Genomic DNA, 16,251 nt, shown 5'->3' on the forward strand with positions numbered 1-16,251 from the left:
GCTGAGCATTCCCTTGTTGAGGGGCCTTTGAAACTCTATTTAAAGAACTATGAAGAATCTGAGATTTACTCCACTTACAAATTTCCAAGTAAGCTTTCTATTGTCCCATCAAAGCAGATAGAGCATATGCTATTCCAGTGAATTTCATTATAATCATAGCAATCTTTATAAAGAACAGAATAGTTCTTTTGTCCCCAAAAGAAGTCATATGAGGTGATGCAGATATACCCAAATGGATTCCTACAAAAGCAGTGAGGGTTTTGTTTTCAATAGAAAAAGTTTATTGAACTTAGGACTTCTCATCTTTTTCAGTGGGCAGCAAGCATACTTGCTCATGGCTTCAAAGGAAGACATTGACTCTGACTTCCAACACTGTCAACAAATTTGCCCTTTGCTTCTGAGCAATACACTATCTCTGGCTTCATTTTGCCATATGAATCACCTTGGAAAAATAGTGTGGCACAAAGAGTTACTGTTGTCTCATTCAGAAGACACGTAGAAATGAAAACTGCCCATGAAAAATAGTGTCCAGTTATCTCCTCCTCCTGTGATTTCATGGCATGAAATATCTCATGAGAAAAAAAAGCTTAAATCTCATCAACAACCAAATGAAGGTAAAATGAGTAACAAGCAACCACTATTCTGTATATTTGAGAGAGGGATATTATGGCAGATTATAATTTTCACAGGAATCTAATTTCTGTGTCTCTCTATCCTGACCTTAATGGGTCATTGGCTGATGCTTTTGTTCTCTGGGCTTGTTTTACATTAACAGGAAAACAGCATGGCTTCGCACGGGGGGGGGGGGGGGGGGGGGGGGGATCAGGCCAATGGGTAAATAGCACTAGCTGCTTTGTTATTTCTCTGTTGTTCATTTGAATCTAGATCCATGTCAGATGCTCTCATTGGACTGGCTGATGTGTTTCACAGATACCTATTAATCTGAAGGATTATCTTTCTATTTCTTTCTCTTTTCCCTCATAATTTATTGATTGGAGAAATTAAGCTATTCATCCTGAGGAGTTTCCCATCATATAGATTTTGCTGATGATATCCCTGATATGTCATTTAGCATATTCTTTTATCCATTTAGTTCCTATAAACAAGATCTAAAGTCATGATTAAACTCAGGTTCAATGCTTTAAGCAAGAATATGTCATAGGCTTTGATGGGTTTTTCCATCAAGAGGCATCTACGAGGAGATTTATTGCCCTTGTGTGCTCTTTTTTTGCTGCTGTTAGCAGCTTATGGTGGCTTGGACTCATTAATTCATTATATGTTATAAAGGGTAACACTTCTTTCTTTTTACATATTATCTGGAATATATCTTGTCCACTTATTTCACTTTGGTGTTCTCAGCTCTCTCTTAAATGACTTAAGATGCCTTGATCTTAGAAGAACAGAACTTAGGAGCAGAGTTAGAATCCAGCAGAAATCCAGATAGAAACAATTAAATACAGTTTCATCATCAAATTCCATTACTTTCTTGGTTGGCCTTTGTCCTGCAGAGACAAATGTGAAATGTCTTCATTTGAATGCTATCAGAAGTTGCTGATACACTGTGGTCAGCCATGACTAAAAGAGATGGGCAATTTTCTGAAGACTTAAATCTATATATTTCTTTTATATAAATATATGCTTACATATTTATATATAATAGCTACAAGTCTTGTTAAGTAGACAAGTATTGTTAACATTTCCATTTTAGGCCAAAATACACACATGGCATGCCAAGGAAATTAAGAGGAATATCTTATATTGTACGATTGCAAAATATTTCTTGGCACTGTGAAAAAACCTCCTGTTATATAAAATACATAGAACTGCATTTCACCATATATTCTTGTGTAAAGTTAATCATAAAAGTTTTACGTTTCTGAGTATCTGTAATCCTTCCCATGTCAGAATTCATAACTAGATATGACCTAGAATAACTCTCACATTCTCAATGTGATCCTAAGTTCACATTCCACCCTCCAGTACACTCACACCAAAGTAAACACATAAAAGGAATTTCATCTTCTTTGGTGTGTACTTAAATACAGGAATTCATGTCACCAGATCAACAGTGTTTCTTGGCTCCTTTCTCCCTTCTTGAGATATAAATTGGGCAGTTCAAAGGAGATGTAAAGAACAAAGCAACAAGTTGCCTTACCTCAATAGCTGCTTTGAGCCAGGGATTGCCCTTTGCCTTACCTTTAAGGTATTCTTGATTTGGGATGCCCTGTCATGTTCAGTAATACTGATGACCACTATTGGGTCCACCCCCTTGGGAGTGGTTTCTCAAAGGTAAAGCAGAAAGCTACCTAATGCTGTTGGTGCATTTTATGGCCTACTAAACATAACTTATTGAACAGTCTCAAATCTCTTGTGAACCCACAGTGCTTCAAAGTCATTATTTTGACATCCGTGACAGTATCATTGACCCTGAACTGCAGGAGATTAGACAAGTACTGAGTTGTCCAAAGAAAATACCCCAGAGTGTGCTTTTCAGATATCCCTCTCATATGTATTGACTTTGTTTTGAGTTAACTTTGATTTTCAAAACTGAGGTAGAGCCAAAAAGATGTCGGAATGCCAAGCAGTAGAATAAAGTTAGGAAAAACTAGGTATTCGATACACTAGAGCAACTTGGTAAGCTTCACAAGGGAAATCACAAAATCATAAAGCTAGAGGGGATATTTAACTCTAGTTCATATTCTTTTCACCTTACAACTGAGGGAAATAGGGTCAGATTATATAAAATCATCCAAATAAAGCCCTGTGGCCAGTCCATGGAAAGACTGCAGACTAGAACTCTTGTTTTTCACTTTCTTGATTATGCAAATCACTGAAGGTAAACTTTTAATGTTTAGTTGCTTTGCTAATCAATAAACTTACTAATGAAGAGCTATGTTGCCTATCTAAACATATGCAACATAAATGAAATGCATATCACTCATCTTTTTTCATAAATAAAAATGAGTGAAATACGTTTCAGAAAACGGTTACATTTGGTATTCCCAGTGGCATGACACCAAAATTTTGCATAAGTGTAACTTTTATTGTTATCATTGCCTCACAGTATATAATAAATCATGGCAAAGTTATTTTTTGAAGTTGTATTTTCCCTTCTGGGTCATCAGATATTGTTCAATGGAACTGAACAATAGCATAACAATTTGAAGTAGGGATACTGAGCAAAACTATTTTAATAGTTCTACAAATGTCTCATAGTCACTACAGAAATCTGCAGAAATTTTATAGATATATATTAACTTGGAATTATTTATTTTTTATTAATAAGTTTTTTATTGTGAAAATACCATACAGAGGGGTTACAATTACATGAGCAAGGTAATGAGTACATTTCTTATCAAGCATTGTTGCCTCCTCCTTTGTTTCCCCTTCCCATCCCTGCCCTCCCAACTCGCCCCCGCATCTCCCCACTCCACCCTCTCACCCCCCACCCCCACCAAAGTTGTAAAGTTCATTTTAAAATTAAATGAGTTCAGATGGGATTTTCACAGATATCAAACATGGTATAGAATTATATTTAACATTGTGATAACAATATTAGAGAAACGAATCTAAAATTTGTTCACACTAAAGACAGGCAAAATACTTTTAATTTAAAACTATCTCTGCCATCTCCAGTAACATCTTTGCATGAGAGTTTAATTTGCTAATTAGACTGATGATACCTGCCTTCATTGTGAGTTATGGGTAATTAGATGTTACAACTGAACTACTGAAAGGGAATGGACCCCATAGGGCAGTTAACCAGCTAGATCATTATCTGAGACAAAGCAAGCTAATTATCACTATAAAGTTCAAACCAGGAGAATTGATCTCAACATCTAGTGGACTCTATTTGAGATCAGCCCCCTTACTGCTAACGAATTCACGCTGTGTAATCTTTTTATTACATTATAATGGACTTCAATATGACAAAAAAAATCACAGTATCAGAAATGCATAAAAGAGGAAAGAAAACCAATAGAGAATGTCCCACTGAGATCCAGAAATATTTTTGTAAACCAGTGGAAAAAAGAAATAAAACAAAATAATATGAAAATCTAAATGGGACATTGTGACTATTCCTGAATGACCAACAACCCTTTCATTTCCAGTTTGGAGCATGCAGGAAATGATAATATTCTAGAGGGCTTTCCTCTTATCCAGCCATAGGAAATTATTCCATTCTTTCAATAGAGACCCCTGTCATCCCTGAAGTCAGTCAGGAATGAACAAAATAAATGCATCTTGGAATGAGCAAATGCTACTTAGAATTGTACAACTGACAAAATAACAATGAGGATTGAAGAAGGGGAAAAACACTATTTTGGTGAGCTTAATAAATACTTGTGATCGACTTTCAGTCTCTAGGAACTGTCTAAATACTATTTCATTCTCTGGCCCAAACAACCAATTTAAAAATAAATTAACAGAATGCCACTTGTTTGTAAATGGTTGCAACAGAAAGGTCGCAAAGCCTAAATCAATTCCAATGGCAATATCACAAAGGTTCCTCAAATGTTTGTTACAACAGGACATCCTGAAGACACTGGCACATACAGTACCCTCGTATTGATCACTTATCACTTAGTCATTGTCTTGGATTGTGCAACTGTGTCACTCATTTCCAATTTGGTTCCCTGACAAGATCGTAAAGCTTCAGGCTTATTTACAAGTGTTGCTGTGCTTTGTTGTCTTAAGAAAGATCTTTCTTTTCAGCATTACTCAGGGGAGCCAGTGGGCCTTGGGGTGGTGGGGAAGGGAAAGGGAAGACGATCTGAGCAGTAGGTAGGTTTCTAGAGAGTAGACTGCTTCGCAGACAGCACCAATAGACACATAAAATTGTTTCTTGGCAGAGACACTGCTGTATGGTTTATAGGCTCCTATGTGGGAGTATATTGTTGCCAAACTTTTCCTTTACATTTGCAACCAATATACTATGAATTATCAAGCCTTCCCAGGACATAGAAACTCTGGCTTTTGTTGGCTTTTTTTGTTTGTTTCTTTTGTATTTTAGACACAGTGCTCAAAGGCTTCAGAGAAAAAAAAAGTAGGTTTTCTCTTCCTAAGTACAAGTGACACATTGAAGTCACCAATCATTGCCTTAAGCGGTGTTTCTTAGGTGAATGCTGCGAGCTCCATTACCAAAGACTACCTCACAGCTTCACTGTGCAACCTAGACAAAGAAAAACATCCCAAATCCCTTACATAGTGTGGGTGAGAATATCCAAACATAGTCTTTGCACAACCTACTATTGTAGAGACCTTCCTCCCACGACTGCATCACCTCCACAGTCTGGAATCTCTGTTTTCCATAGTCTCATCTCCACCTCCCAGGAAGAACAAAATTTTAGAAGAGAATATATTTAGAGCAAAGTTACCTCCTTGAAGGATCCCACTGTATGTGCTGATAGTGAAAATTAGGAAATCAAATATTTTTACTTGACCCATTTGTGAAATGCTTACAGCGAAATCAAAAAAGGACAGCTGAGATCTTTTTAATTATACTAACAAGGCAAATAATAACCCTTTAAATTCAAAGAAACTTCAATACAGAGCAATTCTGACGTCCATTCAATTGGATAGTGGATTATAGGTTATGGATTATTATATTACATATTATTATATTAATAATATAACTAGCATCATATGTTATTATATTATGTGTTATAGTAGGACTATTAGAATATGTATTACTCTGTATGCATTCCCTACTGCTATGACTTATAGGAGGAGAATTATAGAAATGCCTTTGATTATAGACCTGCAGAAACTGGCAAACACAAAAATAATGTGCCAATACTAAGATTCCATTTCAAAGAATATTAGGTCACACTTGTCAAAAATCCAAAAACTCTCCCATAATGCCTTAGCTGTGGGAGAGGGAAAGCAGAAGTTATATGACTATAAAAACATAGCCCATAGATAGTTACCCAATGCGGGTACTTGGCTTTAAAAGGATGGAAACATTGTCCATTTTGACACAGGCAATAAGAAACATTTCATTCTGTAAATAAGTAACCAGAACTGACCCTTTCTCCACTGTTTATTTTTGATTAAGGGAAGAAACATTTACAAATTTTAAAAGCTAAGGCATAGCTCCAAATCTTAAATAACTGAGGTTATGGTGGCTGTCAAGTATTTCTTCTGCCTTCCATTTCCACTTCGGCTTCCATATCATCACCTTCCCAACTTCAAACCAAAAGCCAAGGCTGGGCTAATTTAGCAATTTGTTGTTACCTTGTAGGAGTATAAAGTTCCTTGGTTCTTGTTGATTTAACAGATTTTTCCTTTCTCGTTTTACATGCAATATTTTCAGCACACAGAATACCAGATAAAGCTTTGCTGTAAAGAGCCCTCTTGTTGGGAAAAGCCCATATGCCAGGATATTCATCTGACTTTACACAGCAGGAAGCAGAGGGTCTGATGGCTGTCTTGGCCAAGGGCTGGCCCAGATTAACATGGTGGCCACAGGCCAGCAGTTGCTGCATGACTGAGCCCTGGATGTGTCATTGACTTTGACTGCAGTGAAACCTCAAGCAACCCTGGCAGTTTACAAAGCATTCTGGGAAACAAAGCACACAAAATACTGTATTAGTATCTCTCCTCTAGATGAGGGGAAAAGAAACACAGAAGTTTTTAAATAGGACCCTGGGATTCATTTTTCACATATTCACTGGATACCCAGTATCCAGAAATCATTCTGCTGTGGTTAATATTCTGCTTGTATTCATCCCGTGCGTTTTCTGTTCTTCCCTAGAACACTTGAAGGATAAGTTAGAAGAATACATGGCTCGGTTTTCCAAAGTGAGGATTGTGCGCACTAAGAAAAGGGAAGGGCTCATCCGGACCCGGCTCCTGGGGGCATCTATGGCCAGAGGAGAGGTGCTGACTTTCCTGGACTCCCACTGTGAGGTCAACGTGAATTGGCTGCCCCCACTCCTTAGTGAGTACTATTGTCACTGTGGCTCCCTGAGAAGCAGAGGAGCTGGGGGAATTGGACCCTGCAGAGGGAATGCAGAGTTTGCTTCTGTTTAGTTTACACCCAGCAAAAGCTACAATTGCAGATGACACCAAGTGCAGGAATCTAACTGAAGGTTAGAAATGAATCTTTTATCTTTGATGTCCTCCTTCATTGCCGTTAAACCCCTGAAGTAAACACTAAAAGAAAAATACACCTCTAAACTTTCTACCCTATAATTACAGAAAGATTAAAATATATAACCTACGTACATGTATATTTTGTTATGGCAACATTGTTTATAAAAAGATAGAAAAAATATCCTGTAGCCTAAGAATATATAAGGCATTTTTAAACAATTTCTAGGGCTTATAATGTAATTTGTTGTGGTTCTTCCCACTTTTGGCACAGCTCACATTGATAAATAATCCCCATATTTTCATAGAAACCTCTCGATGACTCCAAGCTCTTTTCCAAGGGATATGTCTTAAATACTCACTGTCTGGCTGAGAGGAAGGGAAAGGAGACTGTCACTTCATACTTGAACTGTCAGCAAGATACACAAATTGAAAGTAATTCAAGCTAGAAAATCTAAGTATGACTCCATTCAAGCTTCAATATTTTTGTTTGGATTTTACAGTGTAGCCAGATAGGAAGTCCACTTGTGGCTAAGAAATAAATTGTACACCTAAAGAAAAAAACTCTATCTGAAAACTTCTTCGCATACATGTCTTATACTCCTTCTTATACTTGTAGATTTCACCAAATCAACTTTTCTTTTAAATATAGCTCTGACCTCAGAAGTAAAGCCAGTAACAACTCCCTTCCCCATTGCTGTCCCAGACAGAATTCTTTTATTCTTTTGAATTTTAGTTGTAGTTATTGAGAAAATACTTTTTAATTAGAGTAAACAAAAATGTATTAACTAAGCGCAAGAGGAGATAAATGAGTGGTAACGTGAGAGCCACGAAAGACAGTTGCTAGTGCAAAACAGAGCCAGACAGAATTCTTTACTGACTTCTATGTAGGATATCAGCTACAACCAGCCAACCTTCATTAGCAGAAGTTATGGGGGAAAAAAATAATCAAATGAAACTACATAGGATTTAAAACAGAGAACACTAGCAACAAAACACCTGCCATCATATTATGATGACCACTCAGACATCCTAATCAACGGTTGGCCCCATGCTCCTACAGACACTCAGCCTTTAATTAAAAGTACCTTGTCCAAGGACAAAGCAATTTAGAGCTCCATCAGCAACAGTGAGATTCCTCCAACTGAACTTGACCTATATAGTGTTGAATACTCAAAGAAGTCAGCAAAAGGTCTAATTTATTTATGAGCCAAAGCAATCACTAAATGCCAATTATGGAGTGTCTGATGACTCACTAAGAATCTAATGACAAAAGAAGAAGAAAGGTAGGAAAAGAAAGGAAGAAAGAAAAAGAGAACCCCAGAAATTGCTTTTCTCATTAAAGAATTTCATTTCCTGTAGGCCTGGTGGATAAGAAATGATTCAAGCTCAGGATCACTATCTTTTTTTATTTTCCTCTACCCATGTCCTGACACATTATCAACAATGGAAAAAAAAGAAAAGAAAAAAAAAAAAAACAGGCAGAGCTACCCAGTTTCTTGGTTCATTTTTCACCTTGGGATTATACCTGCATTTCAATTTCCTATTAAGAGTCTGTTTGTTTGATCCCTGGAAATTGAAATGTAGGCACAAGCCTTGGATGAAAAATTAGTCATGCGGCTTTCACCTTAAGCTAGTACAGCTGGATGAAAGCTGAAAGGAAATTTGAAGGGAAAGTTGACAGTTAATTTAACAGACTCATTCTCTTCGGGTCACCTTGGGACTCCTTGTTGGTCAAGGAACTTGTAAATCAACCTGATTCTGAATGTGATTGAAGAAAGTCACTGAAACCGTAATACTAAAATACCTGCAGAGGTGAGAGAAGAAATATTTCCACTGAAGCTCTGATGGTCAACTCTGACAAAGATATCCCCAGGGAAACACAGTTTAGATAAAGATTAAAACCCATTGCAAGCTTCGCCCAAGTGAAAATGGATGCTTAGAGAACTCTTGATGGAGGTTAACTTGAAATAGTGCTGGAGATCCCTTTATCTACTAATTAACTCAGATAACCTAAAGGCCACCGTTAGCGCTCTCTGGCATTTTCCTGATACTATGTTGTCCAAAATTGCCATCCTTTTCACACTCCTGCATCCCATTGTCCTTTTACCCTCTTTATTTTTGTACCTCATTAACTGCTTTCTAAAACACTATGGAGTTGAGTTATTTATTACATCGGTTCACTGTTTTTGCTCCACTCCTAAAGACAGCAATGGTGGGTAGTGTTGCCTACTGCTGTATCCCACGAATCTAGAAACGTGACTGGCACATCATTTTTATTCCATAACTATTGAAACATGATTGATTGAATGGGTGGCTAAAAGGATGAATGAATAATGTAGACATGGAAGATCTCATATAGGACTTTTTTGTTTCCTCACAGTTTAATCAATGTCTTCAAAACATGGCACTGTGATTACAGCCAATAAATCCTGCCTGCTGCTATGGAGAAACTTCTGAAGCAAATGGACAGTTTCATTACTATACAAGCTTATCCCTGACACCAATTACATTTACTTCAGAAACTAAAAAAAAAAAAATACAATAAATGCAGAAGTAACCAAGCTCCATAATAGTTCTATATGATTCCCTTTGTTTAATGTCATATGCCACATCCAAAGGTCTTCTAAATACTAAGAGAGCAGGTATTCATAGAATCCTGTCTTTGACAGGATTGGTTTATTATGATAAGTATCGATCAAATGCCCATTCTTGGGAGAAAGATACTTCACTCATCACTATGTCAAGTGAATCAAAGTAGGCACATGCCAGTTCTCTGGGCTGGTGGTTAATAACAATATCTGCAAGGGAAGAGAAAGTATTAGAACAGAAATGTATGTGTGTATGCATATGTGTATATGTATATATGACAGAGAGAGAGAGAGAGAGAGAGAGAGAGAGAGATGATCTTCTCAGACAACGTAGAAAGGCAAGTTTTAGAAGTGATGAACTAAGTAGAGATCGTATCCTGGTTATTGTTCTCAAAAGTTAAGTGACCCTTGAAAAGATAACTTCTCTGAACTCACTTTCCTCATACATAAATTGGGATGACAACAAGAGCCACCTCCTAGGGCCACCAGGTGAACTAAAAACAGCATACATATAAATCACTTAGTAGTTGTTCAAGAATGTAATAATATCAGGAGTCATCACAATAGAACTAGACTATCATATTTTTTGGATAGGATAAGAAAAGATGAAGGGATAAAGCTTTGGTCAATCTGAGCAAAATCTTTGCCAAGCCAAGTGCCAGTGGTTCAGCCCTGTCATCCTCGCTACTCAGGAGACTGAGCTGAAGATCATAGTCAAAGCCAGCCCAGGCAGGGGAGTTTGTGGGTCTCTTACCTCTAATTAAACCCCAAAAGAAAAAAAATCTGGAAGTGGAGCAGTGGCTCAATTGGTAAAGTGCTAGCCTTGGGCAAAAAAGAAAAAGTAAATAACAAAGCTCAGTGACAGCTCCCAAACCCTGAGTTCAAGCACACACGCGCGCACACACACACACACACACACACACACATATACACACACACTTTGTCAAAGCTGAGACCAAATAATATTATGAGTGATCTGTCATCATGTAGAGAGAAATGGTCACCATGATTGCCACAAGATGAGATGCTACAGAAACCATAAAGTTAAATATTTACATGTTGGAAACTTCCAAAAGCAGGCCCACATTTCCTCAGCAGGTGATAGCTGAATGCTTGAAGAAACACAAGTGCTGTGTTGGATGCATGATAAAATGACAGATTGGGGACAGGTCAGAGCAAAAATGTGACCGAGGTAAAACTAAATGGACTCCACAAGTCTCTCGGGGAAATAACTTTCTTAAAGAAAAATACAACAGTTCTAATTGGACCTAATCACTGTCCCTTCACATTAACACAGCCTTTGGAGACTCCTGCAAAGTGCTCAAACACCAACAGGGAAGCAAGGCTGCATGAGTTATGCATTTAAGGGCTCTCTAAGCTTCTCTGGGCTGGAAAATGATAGATGACCAGGGCAGGCATGTCATTTCCTATTTTGTGCTTTCATTTTTCAGACCAAATTGCACTAAACCACAAAACCATCGTGTGTCCCATGATCGATGTGATTGACCACAATCACTTTGGGTATGAGGCACAAGCTGGGGATGCCATGCGCGGGGCCTTCGACTGGGAAATGTACTACAAAAGAATTCCCATCCCTCCAGAACTCCAGAGGGCAGATCCCAGCGACCCTTTCGAGTGAGTAGAAGTGGAGGGAGGGGCCACGGGAGAGAGGGCAGAGGACTCATTCTAGGCATGTCAAATCCAGGACCCAGGAGGGCAATTATCTCTGATAAAATGGAATAAAACAGGTGGTAACGATATGCAAAACACTAGGAAAAGGTCAGACCTACAAGATATAGAAAATTAAAATTACAAGCTGTGCTGAATAACAGGATCACTTCTCAACCATTGCTAACTGTAGCAAAAACTATGTATGGTAGAAAAAAATCAGAAGCTAAGCATCAGCGTAATGAGTTAGGATGACATGTTTAATCTTAACTGCTCAGGAGGCTGAGATCTGAGGATCAGGATTCAAAGTCAGAGTAGGCAGGATAGTTCATGAGATTCTTTTCTCCAATTAACCACCAAAAGCCCAGAGGTAGAACTGTGGTAGAGCACCAATCTTGAGCAAAAATGCTAAACCCTGAGTTCCAGTACTCACACACACACACAAAGAAAAAATTGGAAAGACAGAAGGAAGGGAGGGAGGAAGGAAGGAAGGAAGGAGGGAGGGAGGGAGGGAGGAAGGTGGGAGGGAGGGAGGGAGGGAGGGAAGGAAGGAAGGAAAATACATATGAAGGGAGGTGACATTGGTCAAGATTCACTATATTCATCAACTTTTTTATATGGCACCTCCTTATACAACTAACTTAAAGGTGATTTAAAAAATAAAGAGATAATTTTCTAAATGCCTACATTGCAGAGAATACATGAAGAAGGCCTACACACACAGGCTTTTTAGAAGTTCTCATCTTCAGTTCTCTATGTTCTTCCTACTTTTGCCCAGGGGATTACTGGAATTACTTGATTTTTATTTTTCTAGCCATTGTCACAGAATATGAAACTGAATTTAAGCCTATACTTCCTTTTAGAACTTATCTACTCAAGATAAAAGTCAGTGTATCTGAGTGCTTCTATAACTTACAAGTAGAAAATTTAATCAACATATACAAAGCAAATAATCTTATGATAACCCTACACCTAATTTAAGTACGAAAGAGGAGTTTCCATGCCAGATGCTAGTTGTTCAAGCCTATAATCCTAGCTACTCAGGAGACTTGAGATCTGAGAATCACAATTTAAAGCCAGCCTACACAGAAAAATCCATGAGCCTCATCTCCAGTTAACCAGCAAAAAGACAAAATTAGGAGTATGACTCAAATGGTAGAGTGTAATCCTCCAGTGAAAAAGCCAAGTGAGAGGCCCTGAGTTCAAGCTCCAATACTAGTGCATTCATACACACACACACACACACACACACACACACACACACACACACAATTACAATATCTGATTGATTTCTACGGAATGATCACTAATGGTAACAGTAAAAGTTGTTCAACAGCTAGCTCAGAGATGGTCTATATGGCCCCTTTTGACCTCATTAAAATCTGTACAACTTCCAGTGACTATATTTTTATTAGTACCAGACAAATGTTTGTGTTAAGAACCCCATTTAAGCTGCATTAAAATCAATATATTGTCTTTTCATCATCAAATGCAAACCATGGGAGTTTGCAGTAGAGAAGCAGCTGCATACAAAAGGCACTTCTGTGATGCCTTCACTTTATTTAAATTCTGACAAACATGTAATAATCCTCCGAAAAGTCTCCTCCAACTCCGTCTGTACAAAGGGGAACTCCAGGGAGCGGCGAAGGGGCGTTCAGAGGTCTTCAGTTGAAGCCATTGCCTTCGCAAAATGAAGCACCCTTGTCAAGCAGCCAGAGCTTCTAGAGCTAGAGCTCCTCTGACGCTCAAATTCCTCAGAAGTGTTTGAAAAGAACTGACTAAGGGCCTTTTAACTCCCCCAAGGCATCGACCAAAATATCATGAATATTCAAAAGGTGTTTTTACAGATCTAACTCAAGGAGTGTCTAATAAACATTTAAAGGGGCCCAACTGAGTTGATCCCCAGACTTTCCCAGAGACGATCATGTAAGAATCTGGGGATAACGCATGCTAAGTGAAGTAAGTCAGGTCCAGAGAGACAAAGGACACATTTTCTCTCACATGTGAAAGTTCAGTCTAAATTCTCAATAAGTATGCAAATGTATGCATATATGCAAATATATACAAACATATTGACTTTATAGATATGGTATAACTAAGTTATATACCATACTTAACAGAGGAGGATTCTAAAGGTGTAAGTCCTTTGAACAACTAGCTGTAGTCTAACAAAATGAATACCAGAAAGGTAGAACATGTGTGGTAGGACAGGGGTGTGAGGTTGAGGGAAGGGGATAAACACATGGAGAGAGGAAGGGTAAGTAAACATGGGCATAGTATTCAAGGTATGGACACGACAGTGGAACTAAGTAAACTGAGGGAATGGGTGGAGTTGGGAGAAATGGGGGAGAAGGCTGATGGGGGGAGAGTGATCAAGATGCTTTGTACTCACAAACTGACAGGTGGAATTCAAACCCGTTTGTGTCACTACTGAACAATAAATACATTTCTTTAAAGAAAAAAAAATAAGGAAAAGAAAGTCTTGAGAAAGGAGGTTCAAGCGAGAGAGGTAATAAGCACAGGAGGCGATGAGTATGGTCATTCACTTCTTTAGCCGAGCTACAACGTGAAGGTATTTCAAAACAGGCACAACATAAACATATACATTTTTAATGTATCAAGTTAAGACATGAACAAGAAGGCTTAAAATAAAGCAAAATGTTGTTTTAGTATTTACAAAATCAAAAAGTATGGAGGGGAGAGAGAGGGGATACAATAGGACCCTAAACACAGGACAACAACGCTCATTCATTGTCAGCTGATAGGAGGTCCACACCCCCGTGCGACCAATGCAGGTAATCACCCGTGAAGGGCTAGAATTCATCTATGATGGCTTTACAAATACTGGGATAGTGGCTGATGGTAATGGGCTTTTACTTCGCTTCCACTGTAATAGCAGAATGGGGCTCAGTTCCACCCCCGCAAACAGTGGGATCAAAATACTACCAGAGAGCTCTCCAGTGGCATCCTTGTGAGTCTTCTCAGAGGCTGCAGTGACAGTGAAATTTTTTTGTCAGGCAGACCCTCGGCTGAAGCTATCTCAGCAGCAAGCACCTGGCTTAACTGGGGTTCTGACAGGATTGGTCACTTTCAGAATGAGATTACCCCTTGTTCCTGTCACCCCATTTTTCTTAAGGTGGCTGCTGTCCTGTCAAAAACTGCATGAGCCTATTGAATATTACTGTCTCTCCACTTTAAGTCCTCTTGATTCTGAGGAATGTGGACACTTGAGTCTTTTGTGTTAAATGTAGCTTCCAGAGGTGTCCACTTTGATCTTAAAAATTGCATTTGCCTTCCTAATAATAAAAGAATGGTTACGCCTGTGTTCTGAGCAGGGTGTCAGCAATTCTATTACTATGCCAGTCACCTGAATGTTCTCCTAAACAGACATGCTTTAGGCTAAAGTTTGCTTCTCTAGATACACAGAATGAATTGGGTGTCCCTCTCTCATAGTCTTTCATGTTTCAAGAGGCTATTCGGTTTTCAGAAGCAAGAAAGGAACTAAAGAAGAATAAATAAATGTATTGCAAACCCCAAGACATTTCAGTAAATACATATGCAAAAATCATCTTTCTGTAGCAAGTGTATCAAATTGTCCCAAAGTACAATGCCTGAATTCTCTCATTTACTTTGCTATTATTTAAGTTTTCAGTGACTGACTTGATTATAGTAGTGGGTTTCTTTTTTAACCAGAAAATCCTGTAAAAAGGAGTCAAAGCTGATCAGTACGTAGTTGCTAATGAATTGGATTTAATTGAATTAATCAAAGTATTATAGTGCATAAGAATGTATTACTTCTCAAGCACTCAATTTCAGCATAATGCATTTTTAATCCTAGTGTGTGATGCAAACTGTACATCATGGTGTATTATTCCAGCCAAAGAATTCAAAATTTTCCTGCTTTGTGAACTGGAAATCCAGACCTTCAGTAATCTGAAGAAAAACAAAAAAGAAAAACCCATGAATAATTTTTGAACACTGAAAAGAAAACTTACATTGATAAATATATCCGATTGGGGGGGGGGGAGAATTGTTCATAGATTTTTAGAGAAAGTAGTATTTGTGTTTCCATTTATTGTGTGGCAGTCACAAATCGGATTGGATTGGACTGAAGAGAATCAGATGGGATGCATTCCAGGAACATATTTGTTTTATTGAAGTCTGAGGCATTGGTTGAGAGGATTTTTGTTTATTTGTTTGTTTGTTTGCTTGCTTGCTTGCTTGTTTTATTTTTCTTTCCACCGATACTGGGACTTGAACTCAGGGCTTTACATCCTCACTTGACTTTTTCCTGACTAGGAAAAAGCTTAACTTAGAAGTGTCTCGGAGTGTAGGCAACAATGACCATGACCTACTGTCAATCCAATTATTGGCACTTCTAATGCTGCAGAACTCCTGAAGGCCTGGGGGTCAGACCTGGAATTCTTGTGAGCTAGTTCTGCAGCCCAGAATGGGTGCACCTTACACTGGCTAAAAACTGACTGAATGCTATTTGTCTGTCAAAGAGACTTGTGTCACTATTGCACAGAAGTTAGAATGCCTTCCAAATTTTTCCTACAGTGTCTTCCTGTATTCTGAAGGAGACAGTGAAAAACTTGTTGACTTTCTATAGCAGCGAGGCATAGTAGCTCACATCTCTAATCCCAGTATTTGAGAGACAGAGGTGGGAAGATTGGGCCATTTAGGCCAATCTGGGCTACATTGAAAGTTCTAGCCCATCCTGTGCACATAGAGAGACTCTGCCCAGAAAGAAAGAAAGAAAGAAAGAGAGAGAGAAAGGAAGAAAGAAAGAAAGAAAGAAGGAAGGAAGGAAGGAAAGAAAGAAAGAATGATGTCACGGTGTGAAAGTTAGCGCTTATTATCTAACCAAATTTCTTATTGAATTAATGCCTAGAAT

General features: G+C 38.3%; 1 protein-coding gene across 1 annotated transcript in view; it reads left to right on the forward strand.

Annotated features, from left to right (window-relative positions):
* Galntl6 (polypeptide N-acetylgalactosaminyltransferase-like 6) overlaps positions 1-16,251 on the forward strand; it is an 823,803-nt gene that overhangs the window by 678,156 nt on the left and 129,396 nt on the right. The window contains exons 5-6 of the mRNA XM_013024941.1: positions 6,758-6,943; positions 11,138-11,321. Of these exons, the coding sequence (XP_012880395.1) occupies positions 6,758-6,943; positions 11,138-11,321 (370 nt within the window). The remainder of the gene's footprint in view (positions 1-6,757; positions 6,944-11,137; positions 11,322-16,251) is intronic.

The sequence above is a fragment of the Dipodomys ordii genome, unplaced genomic scaffold (genome assembly GCF_000151885.1).
Source record: "Dipodomys ordii isolate 6190 unplaced genomic scaffold, Dord_2.0 Scaffold4, whole genome shotgun sequence".
NCBI lineage: Eukaryota > Metazoa > Chordata > Mammalia > Rodentia > Heteromyidae > Dipodomys > Dipodomys ordii.